The following is a 16,727-nucleotide window of genomic DNA, read 5'->3' as shown; positions in this document are numbered from 1 at the left end:
CAAAACTAGCATCACTGAGGCTGCTTTTTTATATAAATGCATGTGCTCTTAAATAAATCATGAGCTGCATATATCGGTAGCAGCTGTGGAAGTTTCCACTCACAAAGAGCAGTCTACAGCCTGTGCCATTACATCAAAAGTCCATCACACACACCATAAGTTTCAGTTTTGCAATTTTATAGCAAAGCAATACCTGCACAGACACCTTTTAATGAGGATGTGTCAGATCTCCCTGTCGTGCTTGTGCCAGCATGACAGGAGAGGTGGAAAGAAATATTCAACCCACTAAAATTGCAACACCTCTTCCTGAGAATTTATCTTGATGAATAATTATAAAACGCATACGCCATCACTGAAGCCTGGCACAAGAAAAAAAGGGGAAAAAAAAAGAAGAAAGGTCTAACTGCCATGATATTACATTTGTCAAATCTGCTACTTTGGTAACATCTTAGATTACAGCTGGTGTGATGCTTATTGCTCAAATGCTCAAGTGCTCTGGCAGAGCCCTGAGAGGGCAGAGCACCCCATCCTCCTCTTCCATGTCTTCCTTCTATTTGCAAGGTGGGATCACTGTTTCTGTTTGTTTTAGCTTTTGTTTTAACCAATAGCATCTCCTTTCCTTTCTGCTCCTCCTCCCCTGTGAGCTATCAGTCTTTGGCTCTTCCAACCACTAATGGGCCTCCAACATTCTCCTGCTGTTTCCACCCACATCCCAACCAAAGACAGGGGATACAGGCTTGTTTCTAGAGCAAGATGACCAAACTCTGTTCTGACTTTTTCTCTGCTTGGTTCTGTCTCCAGCCAGTGAGACTGAGGAGAGCCTGGGACACGTCAGCACCATCCACAGTTTTTATGCACAGGTTTTTAACAGACGTAATGCGCAAATCCATTTTACCTGTGCATAACCCTCTTTAAGTTCTCACAGAAGAGAACTCAAAGTGCTAACATCTGACAATATCAATTCCACAGCAAGACATGCATTTACCAATGGCAGTGCCCAGTGTTCCCACTGCCCTGGCTCCTCTCCTGGCAGTTCCAACCCTCCGAGCACTGCACACCTTTCACCAGGTCTCCTTTAGCCCACTGATGCCTTTAGATGGTTATAGATGAAAATGGAAGATTACAAAAGGCGGATGGGAAGCAAACAGCTACCGTACAATAGTCTCTAAGATTCTTTTTATGACCCGATGAACAAATATTTACCTTTTTATAACAAATATTTCTGAGGTTCAGGTCTAGTGCACAAGCAACAAGCATTCCAATAGTAAAGCAAGATTTCCTGGTTCCTGTCCGTAGTTTTGCTTAAAATTAAATCTTTGCCATGGCTGTATCTCAGCCCTGGTAAACAAGGCTGGACTGAGTGATGAGAACAGTCACAGTCTTTCACACTAAAAGAGAAAGATGACAGTGAGAGGTGGGTGAGTTGGATGGATCCATGGGAATTGACAGCACCCTGCACAGGTTCTTGTATGCCAACCCCACAGGACTGTGCTCCTGAAAAGCAGTCTCCACAACCTCAGCAGAAGTGCCAAGTATTACAAAGCAAGGGGGAATTAATCAGTAAAGAGGGCCTCTTTGACAATACAGTACATTCACAAAACAGCGCAGAGGCTGAGGATGTCTTCCAGCATAAGACTGCTATCTATGGGCATTCACTGGGCCTCTGACTGCAGTAGCAGGACAGGGTTTAGCACACAGCTGGCACCTTGGGAGCATCCACACTGCTTCGACATCCGGCAAGACTGAGAATTACCTCCCTCTGCTGACAAAAGGCAGCACTGACCCGAGGTGCTGTGGTACCCTTTGCACAGCCTGAGTTTAACCTGCTGCTCTCTTCAACGTTATTCAAGAAGGACATCCTCACTTCCAAACCACGTTGGATCGAATAAACCTTACGTGCAAATTCCACACACTGCATTATTTAATTAAAGGAAACTGAACCGCAGATACCTGCATTGCAACCAAGCTCATTAAAGCTTGATGATGTAAGACACAGGTTTTATCTAATGATCAGCTGCAGGTGGAGTGACACAATATGCAGATTCCTGCTGCAAAGCTATTTTAAAGCAGTTTCGTCTCAGATCTCTTTGTTCTTGCCTCTGAAGTTCAGCACTAATAATGTTTGTGGCTCACCCTGTAAATTGGATCGCTAATTGGGTTCCTTAGAAGGAACTGAAGAAATAGGCAAAAAGTGGAAAATAATTGGAGCGCTATCCCAGTACATTCAGTACAGATTATATCCCAGAAAGCAGTGCTTGGAACTGTCACGTCTCAGAGGAATTAGGTGATGTTATTCCTACCATCCACAGCACCCCTCGAGGCCACAGAAGACAAGTTGAGCAGCACCTCTTCCCAAACACAGGCACTGCATTGCTGAAAGTATTAGTCTGCAACTTCCCAGCTGCAACAAACAGGCCATAGCCAGATGAATCCTCTACTGCAGATGCAGAAACAGAGCTGCACAGGAAGAACAGCCTGCAGGAGATAAGAAAGCAGCCAAGAACAGCAGCAATCCATGTGGGGGAAGCGAGGATGCCCTGTAGCCCAGCACACAGAAATACTGCTGCATTCTGGGGGAGAAGATATTAAATATGGAAGCTGAAAGGAGGTATCAACCTGCACACAGGCAAAGCACAGACTGTTCCCATAGAAGAAGACCTCCTCCAGCTCTGAGATGCCCTGCATCTTCAGCTGCTCCCTTGGCCACAGCCCCACTTCCATTTCCTCACTCTGAGCACTGAATAAGCTTTTGTTATTGGTCAGCTCTCTGAATGGAAACTACTTCAATCCTCCCAATTACTATTTGATGCAACAGGAAAATGAGTGAAATTGTTAGGAATGCATGCTTATTTAGAACTTTGATAGCTAAAAATTAAATAGAGTTATTATCATCACAGTCCTAATAAAAAGTAAATTTGTCCATAGCTCCTATTGCACAGCCTTTCCCATGTATCCACATATATTTTTCCTGTACTTCTAGTTACATCATGGCATTTTTATTGCTCACTCGTTAGCACCAAACATCCTAGAAGCTGCACATGCTGCCCTGTATTCCAAATTTATTTCACAGCAAGTATTAAATCCAAACTCATTTAAAAACAGTGTGTTTGCTTTTGCTCATAGGTTCTTCACATGTAAGTTAACCTGGTCAATGAAAAGAGTGGGCCAGGGCAGGCCAACTCATCCAGCACATGCTGCTTTCTGCTGGGAGGTCAGAGCAGCTCTGCAAGGAGCCCCAGAGGCTTCTCTGGGAGCTTCGTGGGCTCCTTCCCTCGATCCAGTTTATATGAGGGAAGAGTGACCTCAGGTGGTCTGTTAAATTTACCACAGGATCATCTTTCGCATGATTTTTTCATCTCTGCTTCTTCCATTTATTGAAGTTCCTTTTGCAAATGAAGGCTCTGCAGCCAGCTGTTGTGGCTGGCACAGCTCCACCAGCACTGCTCTGACTTTGGGTACATTCAAGTCATGGCTATTGACTCAAGGGGCCAGTCATCTGCCTGTAAGAATACGAGCAAACCTGCATTCGAAGTGTTTATAAATGATGTGCTTGCTTTCCCCACACAGTGCACAGATCCCTTCCAAGCTGTGACTTCGGCTGTGTTCAGTAGCTCAGAGACTGAGCAGTACTTTCAAAGGTCAGATACAAACTCTATTGCACATGGTAGGATAAAACACATCTTGATTTGCATCGTGCATGTAATTCAGCTGCCAGTGTGCACGCTGGTTCAATATTTGCATCAACTAATGAGTGGAAACAAAGCATAACACAGCTTAGGCTGAAGTAGCATGCTTACGTAACATTACATAAAGAGACCCTAAGGATTATGATGGAAACAGCAGAAAACTTTCATGTGGCATAAATATTTTGTTCTCACTGAAGAACAGCAGAAGGAAGGATAAGAAATGATTGCAAACTGAATGTGCTTTCCAGCAGGATACAATTCCAGCAGATGCCTACATTCACCAGACAGCGCTTTACTAGCAACAACTCCTGGCTCTTTTCTACTTAGATTTCTACTGGCTTTTCTGCATATTTTAATTGGATTGGATTCTGTAGCAAATTAGAAGAAACTGAGATATTTAAAACTTCACTGTATCTTCCACTGTAGCCTCAGCCTTTGGAGAACCCCCACGTTTCAGAAGAGATGTGCACAAAGATGGGATGCAAGGGGACAAAAACTTGCAGGCCTGGGACACTGCAGAGCAGTGGCACTCACACACCTCCCCAGGACTGACTGAGGCCACGAAAACACTCACCATAGGAAATAATTACTTTTTATTCTGTTCCTTCTGTGCCATGATGAGGACATCACTTTTGAGATGCGTTAGTGGCTTAAGTAATACCCTCTGAAATGTTCCTGCACCTAATTGCAGGGGCATTAACCTCAGGAGCAGCCAGCAGTGCTCTCCCCATTTGAAGGAGTGGAGCTCCATACAAAACAAAAACCTGTGCACATTGCTTGCCATGCTTCAGGCCTGCAGGAGCCCTGTGGAGTAATTAACAACATGCCATGTGCTGCAACGCCACGTCAGTTTCAGACAGCAGCAGTGACAAAAGGAGAAGCACCGTTTTTCAACCTCACCCATTCCACTCTCAATCATTACTACTGGAATAGCTGGGAACGGAGAGCTGACAGCTTTATCACCCAAGCTGCCAGAATGCACAAAGCCTTTTCGAAATTCACGGCAGTGCCTGCACAGTTCCATAACTCCTGCAGCTCCTGGGTGAAAAGGGAAATTAAATGGAGCTGTGAGAACTGCAAAGAAGCTCAGAGGAGCAAAACTGGTGTCATTGTGAGAACTCAGCTCGCCCAGCAGAGGAGAATGTGCCAAAATGGAAAAAAAAAAAAAAACCAAAAAAAAAAACAAGTCAGGCAATGTGACAGCCTGTGATTTTCAGTCCCCAAAGCAACTCTTCCTGTCAGGATACCATCGTGTTAAACAGACCACATGCAATGTGTTGATGCAATTCTGCTCTGCTTTTTTCTGCAAATTGCAAGAATCATAGAATCACAGAACGGCCTGGGTTGAAAAGGAGCACAATGCTCATCCAGTCCCAACCCCCTGCTATGTGCAGGGTCACCAACCAGCAGACCAGGCTGCCCAGAGCCACATCCAGCCTGGCCTTGAATGCCTGCAGGGATGGGGCATCCACAGCCTCCTTGGGCAACCTGTTCCAGTGCGTCACCATCCTCTGTGTGAAAAACTTCCTCCTAATATCTAACCTAAAGAAAACCAATGCTGACCTGAAACCATACATACTTTAATGTCCCGACAATTCAGTGAGGAGCTCTTATCCGATGGGAATGGTTGGTTATTGTAAACCATGAGTGGAAGATAAGCCAAACATTCCATACCAAGTCCTCATTGTTTGATAATGACTTCAAGCCAAACCACTGCTGCTGTGATCCAGGGTGAGTTTAGGTTGGATATCAAGAAAAACTTCTTTACAGAAAGCGTTGTTAAGCACTGGAATGGGCTGCCCTGGGAGGTGGTTGAGTCACCATCCCTGGATGTGTTTACAAACCGTTTGGATGTGGTGCTCAGGGCCATGATTTAGCAGAGGGCTGTTAGAGTTAGGGTAGGATGGTTGGGTTGTGGTTGGATTTGATGATCTTCAAGGTCTTTTCCAACCTGAGCAATTCTATGATTCGATGATCCTCGGGCAAGCAGGCTGATTGTAGCTCCTGGTGGCACACATTCATACCACAGTGTTTGAATTTAAAAAATTACTTCTTCAACTAATTCTATTAGAAACGATAAAAAAAAAAAAAAAAAAAAAAAAAAAAAAAAAAAAAAAACGCCGACACAAACCAGCAAAAGACAGAAAGTTAGAAGGAAAACGTTAAGTGGGGAATTTTGCCAGAAGAAACCACGTCACGTCAGCACCACTCCTGACGGTGAATCTTTCTGAGTATACAACAGCAATTTAAACACTTCTTTCACAGGAAAAGTTCACTTTTTTTTTTTTTTTTTTTTTTTTTTTTTTGCGAGGACCATCCCACCACCGCTCCACGACACCGCCAGGCGTTTCACTAAAGTGAACTCACTCACACGCACGCACGGCGGAGGCTCCACAGCGCCCTCTGGCGGCAGCACTGCCCCCATCCCTCCAGCTCTCCTCCCCTTCCTCTCCCTCCCGGAACCCGGCACTGCCTCCCTCCCGTTTCCAGGCCGCGTGTTCCCGCTGCCCATGGAATACCTGGCGGCTCCCGCGGCTCCCACGCAGGGCAGCATGTGAGTGAAGAAGCCGAATTGTGGATAACCCCCGCGGGGGTTGCGGTCGTTAACTCTGTTCTGCTCTCTGTCCCACAGCCTCTGCTGCCACTGCGGTGTGCCCATCCCGCCCAACCCGGCCAACATGTGCGTGGGATGCTTGAGGGCACGCGTGGACATCACGGAAGGCATCCCCAAACAGCTCAGCGTCAGCTTCTGCAAGCAGTGCGAGAGGTGGGGGCCGTGCGAGAGGCGTGGGAGCTGAGAGCTGCGCTGCCACGTGCCGGGCTCTGAGCGCTGCTGGGGGACCCTGTGCGTTGTGGGCAGTGGCACTGAGGGCCTTTAAAAGTCTCTCCCAACCTGAAATGCTCTCTAATTCTAATAAAGTATGTTGGGTATGCATGCAGTCAGGGCTATCAGCTGATGAGAAGCCCTGCAGCTCTCATTTGCTTTCCTGAATATGGTGACATAAAACAGCCCGTGCGTCATCCGCTCAATTCTGCCCCCCCATACGCAATTCGGAGTGCTATATCAAATATTCTGCCCCCCTACTCGATTCAAAGTGTTATATCCAATATTCTGCCCCCCCCACACTCAATTCTGAGTGTTACATCCAATATTCCACCCCCCTCCATTCAATTCTGAGTATTATATCCAATATTCTGCCCCCCCCACACTCAATTCTGAGTGTTACATCCAATATTCTGCCCCCCTACTCAATTCAGAGTGTCACATCCAACATTCTATCCCCCCACGCTCAATTCTGAGTGTTACACCCAATATTCTGCCCCCCCCACTCAATTGTGAGTGTTACATCCAGTGTTCTACCCCCATAAGTTTCTTTTTGGGAATGAACACTATAGAGCACAGCCAGCAGGTCAAGGGAGGTGATCCTTCCCCCTTATTCTGCCCTGGTGAGGCCACATTTATTGTATGGTGCCCAGTTCTGGGCTCCCCAGTTCAAAAAGGACAGGGGTCTCCCAGAAGGAGTCCAGCAGAGGACCACAAAGATGGTGCAGGGCCTGGAGCATCTCCTGTGTGAAGAAAGGCTGAGTAACCGAGGGCTGTTCAGCCCGGGGAGAAGAAGACTGAGGGGGATCTGATTCATGTTTATAAATACCTGGAGGGAGGTGGGAGGCAAAGCAGATAAGGACAGGCTCTTCTCGGGGCTGCATAGTGATAGGACAGGGAGTAGCAGCCTAAAAGTTGGACATAATTGCATTTAGACATGCGAAAGAGCTTCTTTTCAGTAAAGGTGATGGAGCACTGGAACAGATTGCCCAAAGAGGTGGTGCAGTCTCCTCCTATGGAGCTATTCAAGATCATCTGGATGCCTGTCTGTGCAACCTGCTGTAGGGAACCTGCTTTAACAGAGAGGTTGGACTTGATTGTTTCTTGAGGTCCCTTCCAATCCCTGCAATTCTGTGATTTTTTACTGTATAAGTTGAAGAATTTATCACCCTGTCATACTGCAAGCAGACTGCAGGTGCCAGCATCACACCAGTTTTGGCACTGCCACACTCAAATTTGTCAGTTATGTGGGGGTGGTTTTACAGCTTAGTGGTCGGTGTGGATGTGGAAATCATCCTTGTGGAAATCTTTGGGACGTTATTGAAATGAAACAGTATGCAGATAGCTGTTGAGCCAGTAACAGCACGCTGTAGGTATGTTGGTTGCTCTTTTTTCCCACTGCATTCATCTGTTTCTTTTATGGAAGTGGGAAGGTGTTATTTATGGCCAGGAAGCTTGAAATGAATGACACTGTGGTCTCTGAAAGAAAAAAGACAGCAAATTGGTGAGGATGGCAAAAAAAATTTGAATGCTTAAATCTTATTCTATCGGGGAGGCTGAAGTTGGAGCTGCATGGCTGGTGTTCACACTGAAAGTTTGGGAAGTAGTTTGGTATCTTTTGAATGATGTAGTTTGTTGAAGCCACATCATATGCCTCAGTATGCTTTTTTTTATTACAGGTATCTTCAACCTCCAGGAACTTGGATTCAGTGTGCCTTAGAATCAAGAGAGCTTCTTGCTTTGTGTCTTAAAAAAATTAAAGCTTCACTTAGCAAGGTGGGTAATGAATTTATTAGTATTTCACAGTGTGTTTGTTAGCACTACATAAAGTAAAATCTGGCTAACTCATGCTGGGTTTCATTCTTCCAGAGTAGCGACTTGTGTTGGTATAGAGGTTAAGTGAGTGTGTATTTATAGTGAGCACAGATAATAGCAGTCTAATCTCATACAGTTCATTGGAAGAACACTGAGCTATACCATAAGCTTGTGTTTTCTGTTAGCTAGAGCTGCTCATTCTTAAGGCTGAGCCATTGTTTGTTCCCACTGGCAGGTCCGGCTGATCGATGCAGGCTTTATTTGGACTGAACCACATTCTAAGAGATTGAAGCTGAAACTGACTGTTCAGAAGGAGGTAACAGAACTATAGCAATCTGTTATGTAGGTTTTTTTTAAAGCTTTTGTAGCAAACAATATCCTTGTTATTGGTTTGTTTTTTTCCTGCTGTTCAGATAAGTGGTTCTCTCCAATAAAATACAGCATGTGTTTAATGGCTTCTCTTGACAAAATGTTGATTTAGTTAAACTTAAATTGTGATGATCAGAACCCAGATGGCAAAATTTGAAGAATGTTATCAGCTATCCCTGTAAAACTGTCTAAACTTCTATTTTGCAGGTGATAAATGGAGCAGTTCTTCAGCAAGTGTTTGTGGTGGAATATCTGATTCAGTCACAGATGTGTGAAGACTGTCATAGGATTGAAGCTAAGGATTTCTGGAAAGCTGTAGTTCAAGTCAGGCAAAAGGTAGAGGCAAACTGAGTTTTCACTTTTTGATGGCAGTATGATAATGCAGAGAAATCTTTGAATGATTTTCTGATTTTCTCAGGAAAAGATGTGCCTACGTTTGGCTACTGCCACAGTAATAAGTTTAACAATTTTTCCTTCTGGTTTTAGTTTAGAAATATTTTTTTCTGTTGTCCAGTATTATTAATATGCCCTTTTTTAAGTGATGGCTTGCAGATGGATGGATCTTATGTGAATTTTTAAATATCCTTCCTTCTGTATTTTAAAGCACTGCTGGAAACAGTGGAACAGATTGTTTATAAATATTTAAATCTTCTTGAAAGAAACAAAGATATCTGTAGCAACAAGGTTATGCGAAAAAAGAAACAGAAGCCTTAAATAATTTGGTATAAATAGAGCACATCTCCGAAGTCTTTTTGGTTGGGATAGACTTTGGACTCTTCCTTTTCTAGATGATCTTTACATATAAACGTTTATTCTCCAGCAATTCTGCATTTGTTCTAGGTGATTCTTGAATTACTTTGATAGATTTATTTTGGCTTTGTTATAGACTCTGCACAAAAAGACTTTCTACTATTTGGAGCAGCTGATTTTAAAACACAGGCTTCATCAGAATACACTTCGCATCAAAGAAATCCATGGTAAGTGAGATGGCTTGTTAATCTGGAGATAGAATAGACAAACCTGGATTATGTTGCTTGCATTAATAGCTATGTACGGGTAACCAGAAGAATTTTCTTTTCAAATGCGTTGCATAGGTATGTTCATCAGGCTTTTCTTTTTTTTTTCTTTCAGATGGCCTGGATTTTTATTATTCTTCGAAGCAACACGCTCAGAAGATGGTAGATTTTCTTCAGTGTACAGTTCCATCTAGGTACATCATTTACATCTACTGCCCTCCCCAAAAGCTTTTGGGAAGTATCTGTTATCCCTCATTTTAAACAAATTATGTGAGTGAAAGTATAACGAGCCTGTGTTCTAATTCAATAGACAAAACCCCTTCTGCAGAAGTCTCATGCTTTCTATTTGAGTATTGTGAAACTACCCTTCATGAATTTTTGTAATTCCTTGATGAATTTGCTGTTTGTAGCTATGTGCTGCACTTAGTGCTGGTTATCTTCTCTCTCAATTAGTGTCTTTCTTGCTGCTTGAAGGCTCTACTTTTATGTTCTTTAGGTCGAAATCGTCCCAGCGCTTGACCTCACATGATGTTCATAGTAATGTCTACAACTACAAAAGCACTTTCTCCGTGGAAATTGTTCCAGTATGCAAGGTAGTTTCTTTCTGTTTCATCTCCAGGGTATTGTATGAAATGGGTGGAATTTGGTTTTGCTGACAGAGACATTATTTATTTTATGTATAGGGGGACAGGAGGGTTTACTCCCCAGTGAGCTTGAAACTTAAGTAGAAGGTATTGTCAAGTTATTGGAGGAAGTTAGGTGGGGATCTGAAAATCTAAAATTTAAAAATCCATGTTTCTGATTTCTTTAAAGGCTTGATTAAAAAGTAAAGAAATGTGAACTTAAAACATGTTCTCTTTGCATGCAGGACAATGTTGTATGTCTGTCACCAAAACTGGCACAGAGTCTTGGTAACATGAGCCAGATCTGTGTGTGCATTAGAGTAACAAGTACTGTCCACCTCATTGATCCTAGCACTCTGCAGAGTAAGTTGTGATTTTTTTTCTGCAATATGGCAATATGTGATGAAAATCTGCTGGCAAAATTATTTACATAAAGTCTTGTATTTTTGCACCTTACTGTTATAAATGTATTTGTGCACTCGCTGACAGAAATTGAATAGCAAACAAAGACCAAACTCTTCTCTAAACCTAATTTCCTTAGTGTCCTAGGAAAATGTGCAAGGTTAGTACTAGGTTTGTGGATGGTGTAGTGCTCTGCCAAGCACTTAGATTTGTCAGGGATATGCCTCTCAAATGAGAAGACCTCTCTGTATTTATTAATGTGTATGTGATGCAAAATGCCTCTAATAATGCTACTTCCCAGGGACTGATGTGTGTGAATAAAAGTCTGTGGTTCAGAGTCATGATATGTGACTTGTCTGTCACAAATCATCAACTGCTGTCGTAGCTAGAGTTTACCATATATATATATATATATTGTGTCCCAAATAGTTTGCTCTCATAACAGTCTTGAACAGAATGCATTGTAGTTGCCTATGTTTTGGTTAATGCTTTGTTTTAATTATCTGAAAGAAACTTTCTCCCTTGTGATTGTCTTTGCTGGTTCTTGGTTTTTCCAGTTGCTGAAATTGATGGAAATACCTACTGGCGCCATCCTTTCAATAGCTTGTTCAACCCAAAGCAGCTTGAGGAATTTATTGTTATGGACATCAATCGAGTTCAAGAAAAGAAGAAACCTGCAGGTGCAGGGGCAAGATCAAATAAAGTAAGAGTTCCTGTGGATATTGTTTTGTTTGGGAGATTATGAAGATGTGAGTTCCACTTTTAAGTTATTTTCTTTTGAAGAGTTTAAACCCTATTTACTAAGGCCATTACAGAAATTTATTATTTTATACTAGCTTTGCAACTCTTCAATTACTGTTCTTTTTTCTGAAGCATAGAAACATTTTTTTTTTAATCACAATTAGTGAACAAGAGTCCTCATTCCAAGGATAAAAGTAATAAAAAGTTACAAAGTAAAAGAGTGATTGCCCTGTTTATTTCCTTAGTTTTGTAAAGATGAGAAAATAACAGTAGCAAGCAGTATGTTGGATTTCTGTTATAGAAAGCTTAATTGCAGCTGTAGTTTAACACACTAATGTAGCAGTACAAATGTTTTAACAGCACAGAAGGTTAAGCTGCGTTTTTTACAAGCATGTTTATTTTTCATTCCTTAAGCACACGCTGGCTGAAGCCTGGGTAAAGAAAACCTCAGAGCTGAATACAGATCATCAGTATTTCTGTTGCACTCACTTGGGACACATTCTAAATCCTGGCGACCTTGTCTTGGGGTTTGTTCTGTTTCTTGGTTTTAATTTGAAAGAGCTATTCCATAGGAGTTTGTGTTTGAGCCTTGCAGCAGGAATTTTGGTGTTGTGCTTGCACTGGAAGCTTGAAAGGTTTCTATGTGTGGCTGTGGAAAGGAAGTTTTGAGTCTCTCAGGAGCAAACACGAAAGAAAATACTGGTACCTGATGATTTAATTCTGTTATTAATTTGCTAGGGAGCTGGAATGGTTATTTCAGTTCATACTGCTGACTTGGATTCTGTACATGCTTGTGTATTATCAAGAAAGTTGTGAATTTCCTAAATGAAATCTGCAGAAGGGATAGAATCTTTAATCTTGGCCATGAAGAGATAGATGGTTATAATACAGTATAACTTCTAGCAGAACTCATGCCATAAAGTTAGCTGTTAGTTGACTTCTAAAGTGCAGACACTTTAGAACAGTTCAGACACAGATGAGAGAGATTTTGAAAGTATTAGGTAAGATCAAAGTAAGTTGAAGGCATATGACCTTTTTGCTTAAATGTGAGTATTGCATCCAGCAAATGCAAAATGTTTTTAAGATGGGGCTTGGTCAGTGATTCTCAAGTAAGTGGGCATAAACATGAATATTTTGAGGTTAGCAGAACCTGAGGGATGTGTGTGAGTTCATGAGGCTGGTGAGTGCAGTGGTGCTACTGAACAGAATGTGGGGACAGCAGCTTGCTCTAAGAGTTTCTCAGTTATGACAAGTGCATATTGATGTGGATTTCTTCTTTTCTCTGCAATTAGTTTTAGAAACATTCATTTTTCTAAGGAGCTGTAACTGAGACTATGATCTGTAATACAGACATTACATTTGCTCTTTAATACTAGCATATAGAACCTTGACTTTGTTTTTCTGTACTTAAATAAAAGTATGAACTACCTGTTTTCACTTTAGATTTGACTTGGCCAACTGTAACTTGAATGATGAGTTTGTGAATAAGATGAGCCCACACAATGTCCCTGACGTGGTAAGATTATTTTCTTTCTCTGTACAAATTTCTCTGCATTGCTCAGAAAGATAAAGTGGCTTTATGTCAAATACACACTGGTTGCCTGGTGCTCAAGAAAGGAAATGTTAATGTTGAAATTTGAATAGAATCCAATCAGAATTAATTTCTCACTACTTATATTTTAGAGTGGTGTTTAAATAATACATTTACTTTAACCTACCTTATTCATTATTGTTCACATTACCCTGTGTGGTGAAAACTCTTACATCTCCAGGGTATGCCTCTTCAGGAAATAAAAATTTCCAAACACTTTCGTTTGAATTGAAAAATGCTGTATGAATTCCATTTAGAACTTTTTAGTGCCAGACTGCCAAAAGTACAGGTGTGACACGTTACTGTCTTCAGTTTGTTTGTAAGAGTCTGCTGTTTGTTCTGGTTTTACAGTTGCCCAAATCTAGACTTGAGTGTTGCTTTGTTTTTTTTAAAGTGTGTCACAAGTTGCATATTATGGTGTGTGTGTGTGTAAATATCTGTGGGTTTCCACTGTAGGTATTGATAAAGAAGAGCTATGACCGTGCCAAGCGCCAGCATCGCAGAAACTGGAAACTAAAAGAACTGGAAAGAGACAGAGAAGGCATGGATACAGATGATGAAAGGTATCAGCCACAGAGCTTTAAAGTAGCATGGATAGCATGCTAATCTGAAAATACCATTTAGCACTCTCTGCTAAGGATAAAACTCCTAGTGTAATGCCTTACTGACTGTTACAGGGGCACAAGCAAATGCTGCTGGTTCTGTAGGAGTGTGATGATGGCTGATAAAATAGGATAGGTCTAAACAATAGTCTCTGCATTTTTCCTAGTGCAGGAAGTGTTTTAAACGTTTGTATGCACCTTATGCTTTTAGAATACTTTATGTTGACTGCTAAGTTCAGGGAAGGTGGATACTGAGGTGGCTGGTGGGGGGGTCAAGGAATGAACTAAATCCTGAATCTTAAAGATAACCCTGCAAACAGATTTACTCATTTACACGAGACAAATGTTGAATCTCAGAGCTATTGTACCTTATGGCTGCTGGTTTTTTTAGCTAAGGGTTGCTTTTGTGAAAACACGTTTGTCATAGTTTGTTCCATGGCAAAGCTGAAACAGCAGCAGCAGATAACAAATAATGTCTAATTGAGTAGAAAAAATGAGGCAATTAGAGTTAAATGAGAATGGGCAATTTACACATATTTTGGAAACGAGTAGGTGCTAATAGTAATCAAAATAAAATGGAAAAAAGGCAGAAAGAATGAGTTGACAATGTCAGAATGTTAACAGAAGGCACAACTAAAGGACTGCAGTCCTTTCTTGGAGCTTTTTTCTTTTGATTTGTTTTTATAAATTTGCATAAATATAGAGGGAAAGTGAGTTAAACCTCATTAAACCTTGTTTACAGACAATACCAGGACTTCCTTGAAGATCTGGAAGAAGATGAAGCCATAAGGAAAAACGTCAACATTTACAGAAGTAAGGCCTCTTTTACAATTGAATTGCATGCAATTTGATCATAACTATTTGAGTAAAAATATTCTTGCTGAAGCTCTGTATTTGGATCTTTGAACTGCTCATTCTTGGAGTAATGCTGTAATGTAACAGCAAGACGTATCTCACTTGCACTGAACGATGTTCATGTTGCTTGTTTACCTTTAACATGGATATGAAAGCCTTTTTCCTGGACTCTCAAAACCTGTTAATTATCAAAAAATGATAATTAACTTGGCATCTTCCAAGAAGGCAAGCATTATTCTTTGGAGTTGGATTTTATAGGGGAGTTTGTTTGCTTGTTGTTGTTTTCGTTGACTTGGGGATGTTCAGATTGTTCTGGGTTTTGTTTCTTTTGCTTAGCTGTTGTTTTTTTTTGGTTGATGTTTTTTTACTTGATTTTTTTAGATGTAGATGTTCCAGTGGAGAGTGACACAGATGATGATGGGGCCCCTCGGATCAGTCTGGCTGAAATGCTGGAGGATCTCCATATTTCTGAGGATGCCACTGGTGGGGAAGGAGCAAATATGATGACAGAATAAGCATAGTGCATTAAGCAGTACAATTAGTATTTGCCTGGGGAGGAAAATGTACCCCATATAAGCAAACATTATGAACTGTGATCACATGAATATACATGAAAAGTAATGTTTTATCTACAATGAGACCTCTAAATCACATTTCTGAATTAATATTTCATATATAATTATCTAGAAGATCAGTGATAGCAGTTAAGCTTCTGTGCAAACACTGTCATATAAGTTCCACAAGTTCTTTTCATCTCTGAGTGTTTTCTCCTTGCAACTTCTTGTAAGGTAAAGACCAGGTGACTAACTTCAGTTTTATCCACTGAGAATATTAATTGTTCTGCACGCAAGACTGCTAAAAAAGAAAAATGTCCATCAGGAGATTTTTGTTCTGGTTTGCTACACTTGTAGGTACAATACCTTACCTACTGTTTATTGTTTTCATTTATTTACCTGAAATGGATTTTTCCTGTCCTAATCTTTTTGGCACAGTGATTTATTGAAGCCTTTTATTATGATAGTAGTTTATTCCATATAATGGTTCTGGCAATTTTTGGAAGGTTTAAGAATTTTCTGATCCTGTCAATAAGGGAATTCCAAATATTTGTGTTATGTACACAAAAAATGCTTTGTTGTAAATTGATTGAACATGCAGCCCACGATCAGAAAGATTTGGGACTTCTTTTAAATGGTAATGAATATTGTATTGTACTATATTTCATGCCTGTATCAGTGGATTAAGTGCAGTTTGCATAATCTCTGATTAATACACTGAGAGTCTGCCTGAGTTTTCACAGGTAATAAACTGGTTGAACAACAATTGACTTCTCCTTGTGTCTTAATCTCACTCCAGATATATACCATGAATCACCTCACCTCTGATAACTAGAGCAAGATATACACCCAGTATGAACTGTGAAAAAACTATACAAATGTTTTTGTTCCATCATTATTTAAGTAAATGTTAAAATGAAATTTATCTCTGCTGTAAACCCAGATAGAACAGAAGTGTTATACTAGAACATTACATACTGATGGTGTGTAAAACTTCTGGTTTTAATTCTGTTGACTGAACTGGTGGTGTGCCATAGAAGGCAAGGGGGAAAAAATGAAAATGTGGAAAGTTAGCTTTGATGTAGTAAAATTCTGAGCCTGCTGTGGGCATTGTTAGCAGCTCAGCCATCCTGCAGAACTGGCTTTTATCATGTAGTTGGGTCACACTAAGCACTCCTGCATCCTCCTTGAGGAGCTTTGTCACAATTTTTACTATGAAGAACAGTCATGAGAAGTCCATGAAGTTGCCAAAAAGTGAAGGTGCAGTTTATCTTGTGACAGTATTCAGTATAGGAAAGATATAAACCTTTTTTTTTTTTTTTAATGTAAATGAGAATACAGCTGCATAGCTAGCCTGAATTATCACTGCAACAAGAGTGGTTTTGGTGTGTTGCTTTTTTTTTACATATTTTACTTCTATCTGCACCTGCCAGTAGTGGTGGGGAAATTGAGTTAAGCTAGTGACTTTTGGGCCAGATCTATGGAAATGGAAGAACTTTAACTAGCCATAACATATAATAGCCAGTATGTCCCATGACCGGATGAGATGTGTTTTGAGTTGTGATTTTTCTGACAGAGATAAAAATGATCAATCTTTTCTCGCACATGCTTTGATAATAAGCTTCCTGTTGGCAGCAGAGAGGCAGTTG

General features: G+C 41.0%; 2 protein-coding genes across 2 annotated transcripts in view; one reads left to right on the top strand and one right to left on the bottom strand.

The window, feature by feature from the left end:
• The window catches only part of OTOL1 (otolin 1), a 58,279-nt gene that overhangs the window by 29,653 nt on the left and 11,899 nt on the right, over positions 1-16,727 (bottom strand). The gene's annotated exons all lie outside the window — the stretch shown is intronic.
• Positions 6,083-15,844, top strand: NMD3 (NMD3 ribosome export adaptor). The gene is made up of 15 exons (XM_031603716.2): positions 6,083-6,240; positions 6,319-6,453; positions 8,190-8,286; positions 8,561-8,641; positions 8,902-9,030; positions 9,581-9,671; positions 9,826-9,904; positions 10,207-10,303; positions 10,579-10,696; positions 11,293-11,438; positions 11,891-12,003; positions 12,920-12,992; positions 13,524-13,630; positions 14,412-14,482; positions 14,906-15,844. The coding sequence occupies exons 1-15, from the start codon at positions 6,197-6,199 to the stop codon at positions 15,037-15,039; spliced, it is 1,515 nt and encodes a 504-aa protein (XP_031459576.2). The 5' UTR covers positions 6,083-6,196; the 3' UTR covers positions 15,040-15,844.

This window comes from Phasianus colchicus, chromosome 10 (genome assembly GCF_987193195.1).
Source record: "Phasianus colchicus chromosome 10, bPhaCol1.hap1.1, whole genome shotgun sequence".
NCBI classification, from domain to species: domain Eukaryota; kingdom Metazoa; phylum Chordata; class Aves; order Galliformes; family Phasianidae; genus Phasianus; species Phasianus colchicus.
Note: the sequence above shows the minus strand (reverse complement) of the source record. Positions and strands in the feature narration are given on the sequence as shown.

Bases quoted from the DNA above. Each gene is read 5' to 3' on its own strand.
- NMD3 (XM_031603716.2), top strand. From the start codon at position 6,197: ATGGAATACCTGGCGGCTCCCGCGGCTCCCACGCAGGGCAGCAT. The intron at 6,454-8,189 runs GTGGGGGCCGTG...TTTTTATTACAG, and splicing joins TTCTGCAAGCAGTGCGAGAG to GTATCTTCAACCTCCAGGAA. The intron at 9,672-9,825 runs GTAAGTGAGATG...TTTTTCTTTCAG, and splicing joins TCGCATCAAAGAAATCCATG to ATGGCCTGGATTTTTATTAT.